Genomic DNA, 21575 nt, shown 5'->3' on the forward strand with positions numbered 1-21575 from the left:
AAATCGGCCAGAGCGAGCCAAGCTCTAAGGGTTTCACGACTGTAATCCTCATCCTGGCTTCGGGATGAGGATTACGGTCGCGCTACGTCACTCCAGTGGTACCTCGCCTGTCTACCAAAGCTCGTTGATCTTATTCGTGAGGAGCTCGATGGCCCCATCATTCAAATTCTTTATGAGTTTATTTGTGATCCCATCGGGACCCGGTGCTGATCTGCAATTGAGATCGTATAATACCTCTCTCACCTCCGCGTACGTGAAGGGGGAGCCCAGAGTGCCACTTTCGTTCTCGAGCGTCGCAGAGGGGTAGTCATTGTTTGAGCCGGGTTCGATACAGAGGTATCTCGAGGCCAGCTTGTCTGTAATTTGCTTCTCGGTCATGCCAGAGTTATTTAAGTTGTGGATGAGTCTACCAATAGTGAGCCGCTGATTGGCTTCGGATTGTTTTTCCCCATGTAAATGCTTGAGGATGTTCCATTTTGCTGCGCTCCTCATTGGCCCGTCGACGGCGTTGCGTACTTCGTCCCATTGATACCGAGCGAGGGCTTGGCTATGTTCATCTATTTGCTTATGAAGCTCTGCAATCTTTTTGCGTAGGCGTGTATTTAACTTTTGTGTTTTCTACTGTGCCTGTAGCGCGTGTTTGGCTTCTAGCAGGTGTGCTAACCTACTGTCCATGTGCTCTACCTCTCTGTCCGTCTCTATTTCCTTTGTGGAAGCAGCAATGTCTTCTGTGATGATGTAGGATGTTTTATGGCCCAAGGACCAGGTTTGGCCAAAGAGCGCCAGCGCCAGCGTCTTCTCTCAGGCGAGCGAATAATTCCTCTAACGAGCTGTATTTAGTCTCATCTTTCTTTCTGACAGCTCTGAAGAGGTCCCAACAAGTTACTCATATGCAACATTTGAGAGCAGTGTTGGCCCAATTGCGGTAATCAGCCTTAACCGTCAATGGAACAAAATTTCAAATGGCGCAAGCGGAAGTGTTCTATCTCGGTCATGCAATCAGACAGGACCATCGCTGTCCCTCTGAGCAAAAGCTGCCTGCGATACGAGGCTTCCTGCAGCAGCGCACAAAGACAAATATCCGATCTTTCTTAAGGGTCGCCCGGTACAATCGACGGTACTTCCCCAGGTATTCTGAACTAGCAAGCGCTCTAACTGATGCTCTTTGAAAAATGAAGCAAATTAATCCTCTTTCAACGCCCTGAAGTGCGCGCTGTTGAGTCACCCCGTGCTAAAATCGTCGAACCACACGATATGTTTTGTGGTTCAATGCGATGCGAGCGATCGAGGCATAGGCGTCATTTTATGCCAAAAGGGGGGGGGGGGGGAAGCGAAGAGGAAAACCCGTCCTTTACGCAAGTCGGACACTCACTAGTCGATAACAGGTGAACAGTTCTAGTAAGAAACTGTGTGCATACCTCGTGAGGGCTGTTAAAATTGTCTTGCTTTATTGCTGGCTCGAGGTTCGTCATCGAAGCGGATAATTGTCTTCTCAAATGCTTGCAGGCAACGTTTTCGCACAATGGCGGTCTCCTGCGCTGGTGTCTCACATTACAACACTCTTCTTTTGAGATAAGCTCTAAATCAAACCCCGGCCCTCAGTCCTCAGCAGTTGCGAAGCCACTGACCACGGCCGTGGTCACACAAGTGACGCAGCAGAGAGTGCTAAGAATACCTGGGTCCGAACAGTACGCCATTGGAATCTGAAGCCGGCAACGTGTAACGCTAGAACCTTATCTAGTGAGGCGAGTCTAGCAGTGCTATTGGAGGAACTGGAGGGCAGTAAATGGTATATAACAGGGCTCAGTGAAGTTAGGAGGACAAAAGAAGCATATACAGTGCTAAAAAGCGGGCACGTGCCTGTGCTACCGAGGCTTAGCGGAGAGACGAGAACTAGAAATCGGATTCCTGATTAATAAGGATATAGCTTGTAACATACAGGAATTCTATAGCATTAACCAGAGGGTGGCAGGTCTTGTTGTGAAACCTATAAGAGGTACAAATTGAACGTCGTGCTGGTCTACGCCCTTACATCCAGTCATGATGACCAGGATGTCGAAAGCTTCTATGAAGACGTGGAATCGGCGATGGGTAGAGTGAAAACAAAATACACTATACTCATGGGCGACTTCAATGCCAAGGTAGGCAAAAAGCAGGCTGGAGACAAGGCAGTGGGGGAATATGGCATAGGCACTAGGAATAGTAAGGGAGAGTTATTAGTAGAGTTTGCGGAACAGAATAATATGCGGATAATGAATGCCTTCTTCCGCAAGCGGGATAGCCGAAAGCGGACGTGGGAGGAGCCCGAACGGCGAGAATAGAAAACAGACTTTGTACTCTGCGCTAACCATGGCATCATACCAGATGTGGATGTGCTCGGCAAGGTGCGCTGCAGTGACCATAGGATGGTAAGAACTCGCATTAGTGTAGGCTTGAGGGGGGAACGGAAGAAACTCGTACATAAGAAGCCGATCAATAAGTTAGCGGTAAGAGGGAAAATAGAGGAATTCCGGATCAAGCTACAGAACAGGTATTCGGCTTTAACTCAGGAAGACGATCTTAGTGTTGAAGAAATGAACGACAGTCTTATCGGCATAATTGAGGAGTCTGAAATAAAAATCGGTGGTCTCTCCGTTAGACAGGATAACAGTAAGCTATCTCACGAGACGAAAAATTCAATAAAAAAAAGCCAATATATAAAAGCTTCTAACCCTAGAGCAAGAATAGAACTGGCAGAACTTTCTAAGTTAATCAACAAGCGTAAGACAGCTGAAATAAGGAAGTATAATATGGATAGAATGGAACATGCTCTCAGGAACGCAGGAAGCCTAAATGTAGTGAAAATGAAACTAGGAATTGGCAAGAATCAGATGTATGCGTTAAGAGACAAAGCCGGCAATATCATTACTAATATGGATGAGATAGTTCAAGTGGCTGAGGAGTTCTATAGAGATTTATACAGTACCAGTGGCACCCACGCCGATAATGGAAGAGAAAATAGTCTAGAGGAATTCGAAATCCCACAGGTAACGCCGGAAGAAGTAAAGAAAGCCTTGGGAGATATGCAAAGGGGGAAGACAGCTGGGGAGGATCAGGTGACAACAGATTTGTTGAAGGATGGTGGACAGATTGTTTTAGAGAAACTGGCCACCCTGTATACGCAATGCCTCATAACGTCGAGCGTACCGGAATCTTGGAAAGACGCTAACACAATCCTAATCCATAAGAAAGGGGACGCCAAAGACTTGAAAAAGTATAGACCGATCAGCTTGCTGTCTGTTGCCTACAAAGTATTTACTAAGGTAATCGCAAATAGAATCAGGAACACCTTAGACTTCTGTCAACCAAAGGACCAGGCAGGATTCCGTAAAGGCTACTCAACAATAGGCCATATTCACACTATCAATGAGGTTATAGAGAAATGTGTGGAATATAACCAACCCTTATATATAGCTTACATTGATTACGAGAAAGCATTTGATTCTGTCGAAACCTCAGCAGTCATGGAGGCATTACAGAATCAGGGTGTAGACGAGCCGTATGTAAAAATACTGAAAGATATCTATAGCGGCTCCACAGCCACCGTAGTCCTCCATAAAGAAAGCAACAAAATCCCAATAAAGAAAGGCGTCAGGCAGGGAGATACGATCGCTCCAATGCTATTCACAGCGTGTTTACAGGAGGTATTCAGAGACCTGGATTGGGAAGAAATGGAGATAAAAGTTAATGGAGAATACCTTAGTAACTTGCGATTCGCTGATGATATTGCCTTGCTTAGTAACTCAGGGGACCAACTGCAATGCATGCTCACTGACCTCGAGAGGCAAAGCAGAAGAGTGGGTCTAAAAATTAATCTGCAGAAAACTAAAGTAATGTTTAACAGTCTCGGAAGAGAACAGCAATTTACAATCGGCAGCGAGGCCCTGGAAGTCGTAAGGAAATACATCTACTTAGGGCAGGAAGTGACTGCGGATCCGGATCATGAGACGGAAATAATCAGAAGAATAAGAATGGGCTGGGGTGCTTTTGGCAGGCATTCTCAGATCATGAACAGCAGGTTGCCATTATCCCTCAAGAGAAAAGTGTATAATAGCTGTGTCTTACCAGTACTCACCTACGGGGCAGAAACCTGGAGGCTTACGAAAAGGGTTCTACTCAAATTGAGGACGACGCAACGAGCTATGGAAAGAAGAGTGATAGGTGTAACGCTAAGGGATAAGAAAAGAGCAGATTGGGTGAGGCAACAAACGCGAGTTAATGACATCTTAGTTGAAATCAAGAAAAAGAAATGGGCATGGGCAGGTCATGTAATGAGGAGGGAAGATAACCGATGGTTATCCGATGAGATTAAAAAGTTTGCAGGGACGGCATGGCCACAATTAGTACATGACCGGGGTTTGATTCAGTTCAGTTTATTTCTTTAATAAGGAGGAGACATACATGTTTACATAAGTATACAGAAGGAGGTCCCAGAGTATGTGGCTGAAAGGGGACCTCCTGACAGAAAATATATACATTAAAGAAAATACAAGGCATAAAACAGCAATACAGTAGTCGCAATGATGAAGAATATTCAAAGTAAAAGTACAAACTGTAAAGTAATATGAAGTCAATAGCTAGTCGTACAAATAAAACAGTAGTTTAGGGCATTCGCAACATAACAAACCAAAATACTTATAAAGGCTATAAATGAGAGAATAAGAAAACTAAAGAAAAAAGAAAAAAACGGCAAGGAAATGAGCAGGAGTGAGGTGAATAGCTTAGATATGTGGATTATTTTGGCTATCTAGTAGGAAAGTGAATAATGTTTTCTTGAAGGAACTCAAAGAAGAAGAGTGCTTGACATTTAATGGGAGGCTGTTCCAAGTGGATACTGCTGCGAAGTATCCAGATTGTTTTCCATAATTAGTATGTATTAGTGGTAATAAGAAATTGTTGTTAGCTGCAAACCTTGTGCGGTTCAAGTTAACCAAAGTAGCCGTAGAAAATATATTTACTGGAGAAGGATTACGTATTACCTTAAATAACGTTATGGCTAATTTATATTTAACAATATTTTTTACTGAAAGTATTCTGTGCTTGAAAAGCATATCAGAAGCACTGCAGTTGAATGAGCTGAATGACAATATCCGGATGGCTTGATTCTGCAAATGCTGTAGTGGTGCTATATGAGTTGGATATGTATTACCCCATGCTGTAATGCAATAATTAAGATGGCTGTGAATAAAAGAATAATACAAGGTCAGCAATGTTGGTTTGCTAAAATAATATCTAGATTTAAGTAAAATTCTAATTTGGTTGGTTGTTAGTTGTTGGAGAAATATGGGAGAGGCCTTTGCCCTGCAGTGGACGTAACCAGGCTGATGATGATGATGATGATTACGAGAAAGCGTTTGATTCAGTCAAAACCTCAGCAGTCATGGAGGCATTACCGAATCAGAGTGCAGACGAGCCATATGCAAAAATACTGAAAGATATGTATAACGGCTCCACAACCACCGTGGTCCTACATCAAGAAAGCAACAAAATCCCATTAAAGAGCCGTGTCAGGCAGGGAGATAAGATCTTTCCAATGCTATTAACAGCGTGTTTACAGGGGGTATTCAGAGATCTCGATTGGGAAGAATTGGGGATAAGAGTTAATGGAGAATACCTTAGTAACTTGCGATTCGCTGATGTTATTGCCTTGCTTAGCAACTCAGGGGACCAAATGCAATGCATGCTCACTGTCCTGGAGAGGCAAAGCGGTAGCGTGGGTCTAAAGATTTCTCTCCAGAAAACTAAAGTAATATTTAACAGTCTCAGAAGAGAACAGCAGTTTGCGATAGGTATCGAGGGACTGGAAGTGGTAAGGGAATACATACAGATCCGGATCTGAGACTGAAATAATCAGAATAATAAGAATGGGTTGGGGTGCGTTTGGCAGGCGTTCTCAGATCATGAACTGTGTGTTGCCATTATCCCTCAAGAAAGAAAGTGTATAACAGCTGTGTCTTACCAGTACTCACGTACGGGGCAGAAACCTGGAGGCTTACGAAAAAAGTTTTTCTTAATTTGAGGACGACGCAACGAACTATGGAAATGAGAATGATGGGTGTAACGTTGAGGGATAAGAAAAGAGCAGATTGGGTGAGGGAACAAACGCGGGCTAATGACATCTCAGTTGAAATCAAGAAAACGAAATGGACATGGGCAGGACATGTAATGAGGAGGGAAGATAACCGTTGGTCATTAAGGGTTACGGACTGAATTCCAAGGGAAGGGAAGCGTAGAAAGGGGCCACAGAAAGTTAGGTGGGCGGATGAGATTAAGAAGTTTGCAGGGACAACATGGCCACAATTAGTACATGACCGGGGTAGTTGGAGAAGTATGGGAGAGGCATTTGCACAGCAGTGGGCGTAACCAGGATGATTATGGTGATGATGATGATGATCATAATCAAGGGGATCTCTCACTATCAGAGCTGATGGCTCGAGTCAAAGCACCTAGATCAAGAATCCGCCTCAAACGTTTCCCAATCCCCGTGCTTATTTCTCCTGACGTAGCATGGGAACGGTGTTATTTTGGTTTACGTAGTTTTGTTGTGTCATGTTTTGTGAAGCGTATTACAAGTTCATGCATGTATTTAGTACTGCTGTAAGTTTTTTAAATATATCACCGTTCTGTGGAAAATAAGCCTGGCGGACCTCAGCGAGAATTTCTCTTGTGCACTTTGACTAAGCGGTTGACTCTCGAAGTAGTTCTGTCGACGCGCGCTATGAACTAGAAGCTGTTGGAGATCCTTCTGAGGCATCTATTCTCGGACCGAGAGGTTGGGCGACGTGAAAAAACGCCCACAATATTTCGTGCACGAGACATCTGTGGAACAACCGAGGACAACTACAAGCACCGACCTACGTCATACGTCATCCCTCTGGTCAGCGGATGTCATCCCCTGCCCACCGTCACCTGCTTCGGTGGTTGGGCGGTCGTCTACGGTTCACTTTGTGCGCCCACGAATGGAATGGATGTCGAACGCCTGAGGCACAACGTATCTAAGCATCATGCTCGTCCCCATGAAAAGACTTGTCCTTCGTGTGTGTGCGACTGGTATATGTCCAAGTGCAAATCATATTCACATTTGTGCTACGTCCACCCCTTCTACTTCAGGAAGTGGCTTCTCTCCAAATTCCAACGTGTGGGTTGACCCGTGTGGTAACCCTACGTGACCTTCGTTCACCACCATGCCAGCGACTGGTTTCTCTCCGAATTCCTCTGCGTGAATTTCCGAGCAGTGGGTTTTTCTCCGTATTCCTCTGTGTGCGCTGAGCAGAGTTCTGACCAGGCCCTCTACTAGGGAGCAGGAGAGCTTGAGGTTGCCCTACTGGTGGCGGGCGTCAGAAAACCAGCGAGCCGCCACGTGGAGACACATCTTCTCTGCCCCTGCGTGCAGGAGCCCACACGCTGAACGTTTCTGTAATTTTTGTTTTAGAGCGCAACACTCACCCGTAATGATTTGTTAAACGTTGTTTTTTGCATCACCTCGTCTTCCCTGCCCAGCCCTCGCCGATGGTTCGAGCTCCAAGCTGCCGCTGTTGAAGGTCACCGACACCTGGTTTCCGTACGAACAGGTAGCAACAATGGCTTAGCAGAGCCCAGAAACACCTTTTAAACATAGTCAGAAAACATTGTTGATTTATTAACCAGGTGCCTGTGAACATGTGAGCCAAATATTAGTGCACTGCATGCATACAGCAGGAAATTTACCATTTCGTCGGAAAATAAGTGCAAAATTTCTTTCTGTCTCCTTCGCAATGCATTCATTCAACGTCATCACAAGCAGCGAAGCCCACAACAGCTATCAGCTGATTTCATGTTAGCGAGAGCATTCTCACTGATACAAATATTCCTCATATCAGTTACAGAAATGGAACATATTGTTACGTTTGGAAAGACACAGACGAAAGATGCAATTTACACGCTATTTACACTGGAGCCAGGCAGCCAGGCTGACACTCGCTCGTGCGAAGGGCACCGACCACCTTCTTCGTCGTTCTCGCGGGGGCTTGTCTCTTGAGAATCGCTCGATGATATCGTAATATTGCCCTCCAGCGGCAAAAGCACCGTCACGGGCTGTTAAATATCCAAGGTGCATGGGGAGTTGTAGGGCTTGAGTCGGGCAACCTGGACAATGACACTGGTTGTCACAGCGGAGGACGTAGTGGGTGTGTCTGGAACGACTTCATAGGTGACATCGGTCACTTTGCGTATCACGCGATATGGGCCTGTGTAACAGGAAAGCAGTTTTTCACAAAGGCCGACTTTACGCGATGGTGACTAAAGCAACACAAGGGCGCCGGGCACAAGATGGATATCACGATGACGGTGGTCGTAGCGTTGTTTCTGCTTGTCTTGAGACACTTGTAGACGAGCGCGCGCAAGTTGGCGAGCATGGTCAGCATGGGCGATTGCATCACGGGCATAATCGCTAGATGAAGTTGTGGCGGACGGAAGCACAGTGTCCAGTGGTAGCGTTGTTTCGCGACCATACAAGAGGTAAAATGGGGAAAAGCCAGCAGTTTCGAGACGACAAGAGTTGTACGCAGAGGTAATGTAAGGTAGAGCCAGGTCCCATTCACGGTGGTCGTCTGAAACGTATTTGGATAGCATGTCTGTAAGGGTGCGGTTCAAACGCTCAGTGAGGCCGTTCGTTTGGGGGTGTTGGGAAGTGGTAAACTTGTGCTGTATTGAGCAGGCACGCATGACGCCGTCAATGACATTGGCCAAAAAGGTGTGGCCGCGGTCTGTAAGCAATCGACATGGAGCACCACGCATCAAAATGATATCATATAGGAGGGAGTCCGCAACATCAGTTGCGCAACTGGTCGGAAGAGCACGGGTTACGGCGTAGCGGGTCGCGTAGTCCGCCGCGACTGCAACCCACTTGTTTCCTGATGTGGATTCCGGATATGGGCCGAGAAGGTCCAAGCCGACACGATGGAAGGGCTCGGCAGGGATGTCGAGCGGCTGCAGGTAACCAGTGGAGAGCTGGGAAGGCTTCTTGCGTCGTTGGAGAAGTTCACAAGCGGCGACATAACGTCGTACGGAACGGGCAAGGCCCGGCCAAAAAGAACGGCGACGAACATATTCATAGGTTCGAGATACGCCGAGGTGTCCTGCTGTTGGTGCGTCGTGAAGCTCTTCTAGAACGGTGGAAAGGAGGTGTTTGGGTATTACAAGCTGGAATTCAGAGCCGTCCGGATGAAGGTTACGACGGTGCAGAGTACCGTCGCGGAGGACGAAGAGGCGCAGAGCAGCATCGGCCGGAGAGTGTTCAAAACAGTCGATGAGTGCTCTGATGTAGGCGTCACGGCGTCGGTCGTCGATCAAATGAAGCAGCTGGGATACAGAGATTACGCAAGAAGCATTGGCTCTATTGGAGGAGTCAGAGTCGTCAACGTGGTAACGCGACAAACTGTCAGCGTCTTGTTGCAGGTGGCCAGACTTGTACATCGCGGTATATGAAAATTCCTGTGCCCACAAAGCCCATCGACCAAGCCGGCCTGCAGGATCTTTTAGCGATGACAGCCAGCAGAGAGCATGGTGGTCAGTGACTACGGAAAAAGGGCGACCGTAAAGGTAAGGACGAAACTTCGCAACCGCCCAAACAACAGCAAGGCACTCTCGTTCCGTAATGGAATAGTTGCGCCCAGATAGTGCTAGGAGGCGGCTCGCATAAGCAATAACGCGATCCTTGCCACGCTGACGCTGGGCTAAGACGGTACCTACGCCATGACCGCTGGCATCTGTACGTAATTCTGTAGGGGCCTCGGGGTCGAAGTGGGCGAGAATGGGTGGTGAAGTTAGAAGAGTGACGGGACGAGAGAAGGCGGCGGCTACTGCAGTACCGCACAAAAATTGTATGCCTTTCTTCAAAAGATTAGTTAGGGGCCTAGCAATTGTCGCAAGATCTGGAACAAGATGACGAAGTACGAGCACAACCCTACAAAACTTCGAACTTCTGCGGCTGTCTTCGGAACCGGAAAACTCTCGGACAGCGCGAGTTTTGTCGGGATTAGGCTGTACTCCGAAAGCGTCAACGAGATGGCCCAGAAGAGTTTTTTGTCGGTGGCCGAAACGACATTTGGCCGAGTTAAGTTGCAGCTTCGCCTTTCGAAATATATCAAGTATAGTTGTGAGACGTTCAAGGTGAGTGTCGAACGTTGGTGAGAAGACGATGACGTCGTCGAGGTAGCAGAGGCATGTGGACCATTTGAAACCTTGGAGCAAGGAGTCCATCATACGCTAAAAGGTGGTAGGGGCGTTGCATAATCCAAACGGCATTACTTTAAATTGATATAGGTCATCAGGTGTGATCAACCCGGTTTTTTCTCGGGCTATATCGTCAACAGAAATCTGCCAACATCCCGATCCAAGATCAATAGACGAGAAATAGCTGGAACCGTGCAGGCAGTCAAGGGCGTCGTGTATACATGGGAGCGGGTAGACGTTCTTCTTTGTAATGCTGTTCAGATGAGGGTAGTCTACACAGAAGCGCCACGCTCCGTCCTTCTTCTTAACTATCACCGCAGGTGACGCCCAGGGACTCGATGAAGGCACAATGGTGTTTTTATCGAGCATTTTGTTCACTTCAGCTTGAATTAGTCGGCGTTCCGACGCAGAAAGTCGATACGGTCGTCGGTGAATAGGCGCAGCATCGCTAGTAGGAATCCGATGCCTGACCGCGAGCGTCTGGCCTAAAGGGCAATCGTCGAAGTCGAAAATATCGCGGTAGGACGATAATACTTCGCAAGGGTCTTCAGCCTGCGTAGAGAAATGGTTGCGACAGGTCCGTCGCAACCATTTTCTTTATGTTGGGATCGACGCCCGAGGCTGCCGCGAAGGGCATGCTAAGCTCGCGAGAACCATCGGTCGATAACGCTGCCACGTATTGGTCACCGAGACAATCAATGGTGACAAGGCAATCTACAAGGCGATACAAGGCAATACAAGGCAATCTGACAAGGCAATACCTTGCGGCAGAATTTTCTTAGCCAATCCAAAGTTACAGACAGGCATGTGAGTGTGGTTCGCAGTAATAGTAAGTATACTGTGAGACACGGTGACGTCATACTGTATTGGGATGTCGGGTAGAGGAGTGACGAGGTACTCGCCATCAGGAACTGGTGGGAAAGACAACAGTTCAAAGTGGGCTATGGACTTTGGCGGCAGGCGAAGAAAGCCGGTGGTGCGTAAGTGGCAGTGGGGTGCGTCAGAAGGTTCTGCGAGCATCGGCAACTCAAGGCGAAGGGTACTGGAAGAGCAGTCAATAAGAGCACAATGGGCGGAGAGAAAATCGACGCCGAGAATGAGGTCGTGGGGGCATTGAGCAATTACGGTGAAGAGGACAGGAGTGTGGCGGCCGGCGATGCTGACACGTGCCGTATACATGCCGATGATACGCGCAGTAGCGCCATCCGCAACGCGCACGACGCATGCCGACGCTGGGGTGAGGAGCTTATTCAGTCGTCGTCGGAAGGCAGCACTCATAATAGAAAGATGTGCCCCTGTATCGATGAGTGCCGTGACAGGATAGCCATCAACGTCAACGTCAAGAAGGTTTCGGTTCGTAGGTAACGTGAGCAGAGGATTTGAGGGCAGGGTCGACAACGCAGCATCACCTCCAGAAGCTGCAGTGCCTAGTTTTCCGGCTGGGTCCGGGACGCGATAGGCGGCGAAGAGAAGCGGCGGGGTTGGGGCGAACGAGACTGGTGGCGTCGTCGAGGTGGGGGCAAGCGGCTGTAGCGAAGGTGCGGAGCAGGGGCATCAATGGTAGTGGGTTCATGGTGGGTGGCATAGGGTACAGGAGGTCCAAAGGTGCGGGAATAAGTGGCGGCGTAAGTCCGAGGAAATGGTGGCCATCGGTTGCGGCAGTGGCGGGCGACATGGCCGATGCGACAGTAGTGGAAGCAGATCGGCCTGTCATTAGAGGTACGCCATTCTGACGGGTTGCGGCGAGATGTGGCAGAAAAGGACTGCCGGGGCGAGGAGGGCCGCTAGATAACTGGGAAACGCTGGGTCGAGACGTGGAACACACGGTGTTCAGACCCATGTTTTGAAATTCTTGTCCGACGACGGCCTGAATCATGGCAATGGTGGTTGTTGGCGGATTGGGAGGCGTCGTGGAGAAGGCTGGCGAACAGGTGGCCTCGAGTTCGCGGCGAACAATACGGGTGACGTCGTCACAGGCGGTAGTCTGACGCGGTCGACTCTCACATGTCGACGTACCAGCAGCGTTGGGTAGCCGCACAATGTGGTGCGAGATACGGCGGCTCTTAGCCTGTTCAAGGCGACGGCATTTTTTTATAATGGCATCGATAGTCGAGACGTTGCCGAAAGCAAGCAAATTGAAAGCGTCGTCGGCGATGCCTTTTAGCACATGCGCCACTTTATCAGCTTCGGACATATTGTCGACAGCTTTACGGCATAGAGCCAAGACGTCGAGGATGTAGGTAACGTATGGCTCTGTAGATGACTGAACACGAGACGCAAGAGCCTTTCTCGTGGTGGCCTTGCGCCCAATGGGGTCGCCGAACAGTTCCCGTAACTTTTCTTTAAAACTGTCCCAACTGGTTATTTCGTCATCATGCGTTTGGTGCCACACGCGTGGCGTGCCGCCGAGATAAAAGATGACATTGGCGAGCATAATCGCTGGGTCCCACCTGTTATTAGCACTGGCGTGTTCATAGAGCTTGATCCAGTCGTCGACATCCTTTCCCCCCAGGCCAGAGAACACACCTGGGCCACGATGTGGGGCAACCGTGATGATTGGAGCAGTCGGACAAGCCGCAACCGTTGAAGAGGCGGCCTCGTCACCGGGAGGCATGGTGACAACCTTGATGTGCCGAGCACTTCGGAGTTCCGTGGTGAGGACGGGGATCGCTGACCTCCACCAGAGATGTTAACTGTGGATAGAAACAGATGAAAGATGCTATTTACACGCTATTTACACTGGAGCCAGGCAGCCAGGCTAACACTCGCTCGTGCGAAGGGCACCGACCACGTTCTTCGTCATTCTCGCAGCGGCTCGTCTCTTGAGCATCGCTCGATGATATCGTAATAATATATACGTGTATGTCTGGGATCTCAATGCAACAGACGAACTATTTTATATTTGCACTGCCGGTTTACACACGGCAATTGCGCGTTGCTACGTCTGGTGCACGTGGTATGCGTGATAAAATGAATGGCGCCGATACCGCCACCACCACGGGGTGCCGCCAAGAGCTTTGTCAACGTTGAGACCTTCAACCATTGAGCGGAGCCAGCGGCACATTGCTCTCTGCGGCCCCTGTGTTGTTTCTAGCGCAATAGCGGAAATGAAAGAAAAAGAAAGCCTCTCGTGGGTCAGATAACTTCTTGTAACTTCGGTTGTGCTTCAAGGGTCCGTACTTTCTTCTTTGCGGCAGGAAATGAGTGAGACGACGTATTTAGCAGTGATGTCATTTTTTGTTATTATCGCCCCTTTGTGATAAATGCCGTCTTCGCCAATTTCTGCTTCACACGCGACTGTGAAGCATGGTCTGCAGGGTAAAAAATCCAGAAAAAAAAAATGGCTGTGGCTTAGGTAAGGTTAAGCCCAGGATGCGAAGCATACTAGCCTTTATTTTAGTTGTTGAATCACTGTTTAGCCTGGTGAACTGCTGTTGCTTGGCTATATTTGGTTCGGCTAGACGAAGAAACAACTCATGCATTACTTCTTCGCCTTCAAGAGTGGAACGCGACAGCGTTCCCGTCGACCCGCCAAGGGGTGTAAGACAATGGGCTACAGGGCAGCGACTACGCGCCCCGCATTGGACGCGGTGAGCGTCGAGCAAAGCAGCGTTCGGCGCGGCAACGAAATGTGCGCCTGAGCAAGAGACGCACGCCTTAGAAACAGCTCGTTTCTAAGGCAACACCGCATTCACTAGAGGCGCTTTTGTACCGCGTTGAAGCATCGTAATCGTGGCTCAGTGGTAGCGTCTCCGTCCCACACTCCGGAGACCCTGGTTCGATTCCCACCCAGCCCGTCTTGCAAGAGTTGAGCCAAAGCCACTTCTCCTCTGTCGTGACGTCACGGTGTCACGTGATTTCATGGTCACCGCCGCGCCTGAGGAGCTGGGTTGAGCCCTCGTAATATGCTTCGCATAAAAAAGAATGGCCCGGGCGTCTCGTTGAGAGAGTCTGGCGGCCAATCGGGGCGAAGGTTTCAGGTATGCCTGCCGCAGAGTTGCAAGATTTATTCGGTCTTATTACTAAATATATCACGTACACGCAGCCATCCTACTCGCTATGTATGAAAATAGGACAATCCATGTAACTTGCACTGCACTATAACTACAGCAAACGTGAAGTGCTACGTTTTCTGTTAGTAAAAGTGGAATTTCTTGTTTTGTCTGTGTATTATAGCTTGGACGCGAGCACGGCATTTCGTATCCAGGCCGTTTTCCATCTTACGACGGAATTGCATTGAGTGTGTTTGGCTACATAGTTTATCCAGGAACAGTGTGAGTACTCTCCTTGTTATAGTTACTTATGCTGATGTCTAGAAGGCGTAGTAATTTTTACTTGCCCGCAACTGAGCAATGAAATCATTCCGTTGTGGCCAAATCATCATCATAAAGGGACACTAAAGGCAAATAAAAAGTTCAGCTAAAGCGATAGGTTTAAGCTCGAAAACGTCCGATCGAGGCGTCAATATTATTGGGAAAAGAGCTATATAGTAATAGAGAAATCAGGATAAATGAATTACACGATTTGAGAGTCAACGGGGACATTCAAGTGCTAGCCTGATTACCTCGAGACTCCTCATTGTAATTTTGTCTCTAGTACGCAACCACTCATAATAGAAAAATCATTCCATCGCATTATAGGACGGAAGGAACTGCTACATGTCTACTGCTTTTCAACTCTTACAAAAAAGAACACTTTTTGACGTTACCCATACAACGAAGCAGGTGCTCGAAACGTTCCGCTCTCACTCAACTCTTCATCGTCCGAACCATAGCATCTCACAGTGTGTTTTAACGAGGGTTCTGCCATTTTTAGATCAAAGCGTCGTCTATCGTTTGGCGCCATGCGGTTAGGTGGGATCGCGCTGCGGGGTTGCACAGCGAACCTGCTGATTATGGCATGTGTAAAGTTGTCGCCTTCTCCTGGGAAGTCAGAACAAGTTTTTACAAATTGGGAACTTGTCAGTGTGTCGTTCTGTGCTTTCAGCTTCGATATATAGCCGCAAGATTGAACAGCGATGGACCTATAGGCGCTGCAACAGCTCAGCACGTTATCTAAAGGAGAGGCGAGTCAAGCCTGAATATTTTCCATACGTAACGTACATGCAACGCGTTTTTATTGTATGTCTAGGCTTGAACCCTATTCCGGCATCACTTAGGTGACGACAAACAGAAGTATCTCCGTGCGCCACGCGGTATGCCGCACCAGCCTAAATTGCAATCCTATCGAAGCTCAGAGGAAACGTGTTTTGCTACCTTTCCGTACTCCTAAACGTCTCGCGGTACAATCTTCTAAGCACTGTTTACGCGGCATCAAAGCCCTGCAGCAAGCCTTACAAAATAAATAACTGTTAAATACCAACACCAGAAGCCGAGTTACGATAAAGCACGCCATAAAACGACCTAGTGGCAGTGGCCGCAAATGTAACCCGGTAAAGCAGACGCACGCAGTGCGTTAAAAGAATATGCGCAGATCTCTACAGTGCTGTCCATTTAAATACAACGGACCGACTTGAAAGAGCTGAAAAACTAACAATTTTCTCCAACAGCAACTTTGATGTTTTAAGCAATACAGAGAACAATGCGCGGCACACACCTTCATTTTATTTGTTAGCGCATATTGTTATCATAATACGTCGCCGGTCTACTACCACCAGAACGTTGGTTGTCAAGCATGGTGATCTTCGAACAGATTTCTAATGAATAAATTTCTTGTGCGTTCATTCGCACTAGTTGACCCGACTCGAATAGTTCATAACCAAGTTACAGCGTAGGTGCCGACTTCGTCACCAGGTGCGCTCGCTGGAAACAAAATCTTCTGTACATGGGCCGAAGCTTATGGCGTCGAGTGCCGTTTACTTATGCAGGCAAGCCAAAGTAACCGCTTGTCTGCAACCGCAGCGGTGGTATCCGCAGAGTTGCCGCGGCAGAAGGTGCGCTTCACATTCGCATCTGAAAATAATTTTCGCAGCGGAATACGGCACAATGGTAGGCCATTGACATTGAGTCGTCTGACGTAGCAGAAATCACACACGGAACACCTTAGTATCGTATTAATTAGCAATGATACCACTACCATACCAAGCTGCTGCTGGAAGAAACGCCGTTCCGCACATTCCAGTTCTAGGATGAGAGCTGCGTGGCGCTCTTGTTCAAAGCTACGTTCCTCCTCGCCTATAAAACGGTCTATAGACCGTTTTATCGGCAAGAAGGAAGGTAGCCTTGAACTAGCGCGCAGCGCAGTTCAGACTCGTTCTCCTCCTGCCACGGGTATGCGCGCATCGCCCTTTCTCACAGCAGCTGCTTCGAACGTCAGTGGTGTAATTGCGAATTAGTGCGATTCTAACGTGCTCCGTGTGTGCTTGCTGCTATGTCAGATGACGCAAGGTCAACGGGTTATCACTGTGCTGTATTCAGCTGCAAAAATAACGTTGAGAAGAAAATGTGAAGTGCTTTTTCAGCCGCTGCGATTCCGTGGGCTTAATGGTGCCATCAGCTTCATCCCAAGTATTTTCGGAAAATCTTTCTTTTCGAGTGAGCGCACAGCGACGATCTCGGCGCCCAGCAGCAGTCTGAGATATGAATGGTAGGTGCATACTGGACTCGGTCAGCTATTGCAAACTGACGAAGTCAGCTGTCTCTTCGTTCACGCACGTTGACGTTATTCTGTCCAAATGAGTTTTCAGAATATCATGCTTGGCAATCACCGTTCTGTGGAAGTTCACGAAGGACGGATTATGAAAACAGTACGTGTCGATCAAGAAAATGAAGGCGTAATCTTTTTCATTCTGTATAGAGAGAGAGAGAGAGAGAGAGAAAGCTCTTTCTATGCAGTGAAGTTGGCGGCACGTCCAGATCCGACCCTAAACGATTGATTTTGTAACTACCAGTAGTGCTACAGACATCAAATATTCTTCGGCATAAGGTGGTACGTGGGTGTGACAGCTGTGCTGGAAATACGGAGAAATTTTCCAGTTCTTCCTGACTTCAGTTCGCAGTGCAAGGTGGTGCCCTGATCTACGTACACTGTCATCCTCCCTTTAACAGGGCGTCGCTTTCAAGCAACAAGTGCATTTGGCGGAACGTCCAGTGCCGGCACTAAACGATTCATTTTGTTACTGCAGGTGCGTCAATTCGTCACCAAATTTCAAGTGGGGCTACGGACGTCGAATATTCTTGGGCACGAGACGGCTCGTGGGTGTGACAGCTCTTCTGTTAATACGGGGAGACAGCGAAATAAACTTTATTGGAGGCGTAAATTAGTAGTCGAGACCCTGGTAGATGAGCTAGCGTGGAGGCCGTGTGGCTGCGATGCGTTTAACCCACTCTGCCAACATCACTTGGCATTCTTGCTCATCCGCCTTGAGCACAGACTACCACATCTCGAGCGTGGGGACTAGCCGAAGAATTGTCCTTGGCGTGGGGTTTGGGTGGTCACCCCTAAAATATGTGATCTTCGTCTGCGCTTAGTGCTTCGCAGTGACAGCAGTTAGGTTTGAACTGTGGCTTGGAAATTTCAGCCAACCTTTGGGGGCCTAGCACGGAGCGAGTCTGTACCTGCCGAAGAGTCGCGGTCTGCTCCCAGGAGAGAATTGTGCTAGAGAATGAATACAGTCTGTGCGAATCCTTGTAAAATTGCGTGAAATCGTGGTAGGGGACGATGGCTGCAAGCAAGCTATTGCGTTCGAGCGATCCTCCTCCCGGTTATCTGCTGCTCGGGCGGCTAGGTGAGGCTGCTTCGTTACCCGGGTTGCCAGCGCGAGCTTGCACTCACATTAGATGGATAGCCTCCTGGGGTTTGAAAAAGTCTACTCTACTGGCGCAATCGGCCCCGTTGCAAGCCGCTTCTTATGGCAGATTTAGTCTGACACAACGCATTTAACGTCACGTGGAGACCTGCCCATGGAACTTCCGGCCTTTTCTGCACTGTGTTATACTTATAAATAATTCTGTACTGTACTATATTTTTTTATTTAGATGCGATTTATTTTGAATTTCGTCCTGGTCGTCTCAATGTGTTTTCTAATCAATTCTAATTATTCTGTGGCGGAGCTAATTCTCCGACGGCTGCCATCAACGACACCATAGGTGCAATGCCCATTGCCCGCGCAAGCGGCGTCCACGTAGATTGCCGGTCTGTTTTGAAGACGTCGCCAGAGCACGCCGCCCTGGCTTTAGGTCCAACCCTTTTGTCTTTTTCCCATGTATTTGGGGAGAGGGGTAGTGGTCATTTTGGCGCGGACGTGATTTGGGATTCGGCAGTGACGCGGGATGTCTAAAACATGATTGTATACCCTTGGGCGCAGAGTACTTCCTGTCCAAAGGCAGCTCCAGATAGTCTGATTATCTCTGACCATTTCTGTGCTTCAATAATAATTTCCTCTCCCTTATTGTGAATGCGAGGAGCTAGCACCGGATCGTCGTTGGTCCGTTTTGCAGACCAAGGTTCTTGTACACACTGTGCGGATCACGCGCTTAACCTTGTCCTGGTCAGCTTTCATAAGATGCAGATATGGACACAGGTAAGCTGTCGTGCCCATTAGGAAGGCCTGTATTAGTTGACATGCCCTGTATTATTTCAGCGCCCTGGTGTATACGTTCAGACCACTGAATCGGTGTTCATAATTGCATATGACATGTATTTATGCCGTGTGGATAGATATCTTTCTTTCTCTCCTTTATATTTTTTATAGTCGCTCGGTGATTGAGCATGCATTGCGGCCGCTGTGTCGGCTTTCATTGTGCTATGTTATTGTACGGTTCCCTTTGGAGAAGAAACATTTTTCTTCTTCTTCAAGCAGCGTGTATCTCTCGTGTGTATTTTTGCGCATATGATTTTCGATCAGTAGGTCCGGCGAAGCGTAGACGGAAGAACAGCTGCAACCTTCCTGCTTGCCGCTTCAAACAAATTAAACGCATCTACCCGCAAGATCTGTGCTCCGATTTTGGAAAGTATTCCTATGGAAAAAAAATGTAGTGCAACATTCCATTCATGTTTCCGTCGTTCTCGAGTAACAGAATGCGGAGTAGTTGGTATGGGTTCTTTTATTGGAGTTGGACCTCGGGCACCCAAAACAGTTTAAGGTAGCCATTACATATGCTAATCTTTTGTCCGTAAACCGTGTGAAATCTTTCGCCCTCTCCGTGCTTAACAACAACAAAAAAGTGAGAAAAAAAGCTTTATTTGTAGATACATAGTGGATATGGCGTTGTGCTGTTAAACTCGCGGGTTCAAACCAGGCCGCCGAATTCGATGAGAACGAAATAGAAAACACTCGTGTACTTCTGTTTAGCTGCACATTAAAGGACACCAGCTGGTCAAAACTGAACAAGGTTCTTCATAATCATATTGCAAGACGTAAAGCGCCAGAACTTGTTTAAAAAAATTGCAGGTGACCCTAACCTTGGATTTAGGTGTCTCTTAGTGGCACTCGCGCCTCGGCGTTGGTGTTCTTTAGTTTAACTTTAGGCGAACGCAACGCACGAACCGAACTCGGAGGCGACTGTTTTTCATTAATTAGCTCATAAAGATCATGCCACGTTCTTGTGTGAAACGTCATTAGTGACGTCATCACTACCGCTTTCTACTTTCTGGTTTCCAGAAATTTCGCCCAAGTGAAGCTCACGTGGCGGGTCTCAGAAGTCCGCGATTCTGTGCTTTGGTTTGCGGTAACGAGTGATTGCTAAATAATTTAAATATTCCAGACACTTCAGTAACTGAACTTGTGACTAAACCTATGCTCTCATAATATGTCTATAATGAAACTCATAAATTCTGTACTGTATTATATTTTTCTATTTTTCTGATTTATTTTGAATTTCGTCCCCAGTCGTCTCAGTGTTTGCTAATTAATTTTAGTTATTCCATACATTTCAACAACACAACTTGTAACTAAGCTTATGCTCTGATATTGTATATGTAATTAAACCTGTGAATTTTTTATGGTACTACTTTTTCAATTTTTTTTCTAATTTATAATAAATTTGGTCCCCCGTAGTCTCAGGAGGTGAACCGGAAGTGCTGCGTCAGAAATAAGAGTGTCACTCGGTGCTCGTGCCACTAAACAAAAGAAGGTAGCTGCGTTGTTCGACTTTCTTCTAGGGGTGTAAACGAAAGAAATTATTCTCGAGTCTTGTTTCTGACAAAACATGTTACGCTTAGCTTATATTTCATACCCAAGTGTAATACCTTCTCAACTGTACGTCCGCTCTACTAAGCACCTTAGTTGAAAATAATTAATCAATTAAAGCAGCATACATACACGTCGTGATACTTGTAGATCTGCTTTGTTCGTTGAAAAAAATAGGTGTGGTAAATTGGGCACCAAGTTTTAATGGGCGTGCAGACATGGCGAGACTGTCCAAAAAATGTTTTCCCTGCCTGAATGAAGTCAGAACAAGTTAGAAGACTCACTGGCTGCCACGAACAGGGCATTTATATAGAATGCCAGCAAGAACTTGTTAAGCAGAACCGATGAGCACCCGTCTCTTGATTCTTTCAGGAACTAGCGTGCTTTTGTGCAATGGCCACGACTCTCCAGCAGCACAATCGTTTGTAATAAGAGCCCTCACTTGCATCGGCCGCTGTCCCCTGAAACTTCAGAAGCGCTGTTATGCGTTACATTCGTATGGAAACGTCTATTAGATCATTTTAATAGTGCATTGTGAAGTCGAATAGGACCTAAATAGGAAATACCATTCGATTGGGCTATATGTTTCTACTTCATTTCGCCTGCTGGTGAATTGAAGGAGATCGCCAGACAAGCCACAGAGATTACATTGGTAAAGTCCTCCTGGTATCCCCGATTCAGTATGAGTAGGTAGGCAATATCTTTTCCCTAACATTGTTGTTCACATTAGCGTCCAATAATTGCCTTGATTCCTTGCCGATTGGTTCACCGGGAGCAGGTGCAGCTTTTAAACGAAACGTGCGTACTCCGACAATTTGCCTAAAAAGTGCTAAAGACGAAGACAAGAAGACGAAGGAACACATACGACCGGACTGGCGCTACTTTCAGGCTGGAAGTAGCGCCAGTCTTGTCGTATGTGTTCCTTCGTTTCAACTACCCGCGAGCGCCGGCAGGGAACAGAAACAACCGAAGGTGGCGGTCTCTAATCACAGGACTACAAATGCGCTCTCGACTCTCCGCATAAGGCAGTGGAACTGTCGTTCCTTGAAACCACGGCATGCTACCTTACAAGAATTTGTCAAACAAGGCCCACCCGACCTCATAGCGCGGCAAGAAACAAATACAGAAAACGTACGGCTACTAGGGTACAACGCCCACGTACAAACAAAGCGCACGGCAATTCTCACCAAGAAGA

At 47.6% G+C, this 21575-nt stretch overlaps 1 protein-coding gene across 1 annotated transcript in view; it reads left to right on the plus strand.

Moving 5' to 3' along the window:
- Positions 1–21575, plus strand: part of LOC135905160 (uncharacterized) — a 250165-nt gene that overhangs the window by 37951 nt on the left and 190639 nt on the right. The window contains exon 2 of the mRNA XM_065436178.2: positions 14428–14525. Within this exon, the coding sequence (XP_065292250.1) occupies positions 14428–14525 (98 nt within the window). The remainder of the gene's footprint in view (positions 1–14427; positions 14526–21575) is intronic.

This window comes from Dermacentor albipictus, chromosome 3 (genome assembly GCF_038994185.2).
Source record: "Dermacentor albipictus isolate Rhodes 1998 colony chromosome 3, USDA_Dalb.pri_finalv2, whole genome shotgun sequence".
In the NCBI taxonomy this organism is placed as follows: Eukaryota; Metazoa; Arthropoda; class Arachnida; order Ixodida; family Ixodidae; genus Dermacentor; species Dermacentor albipictus.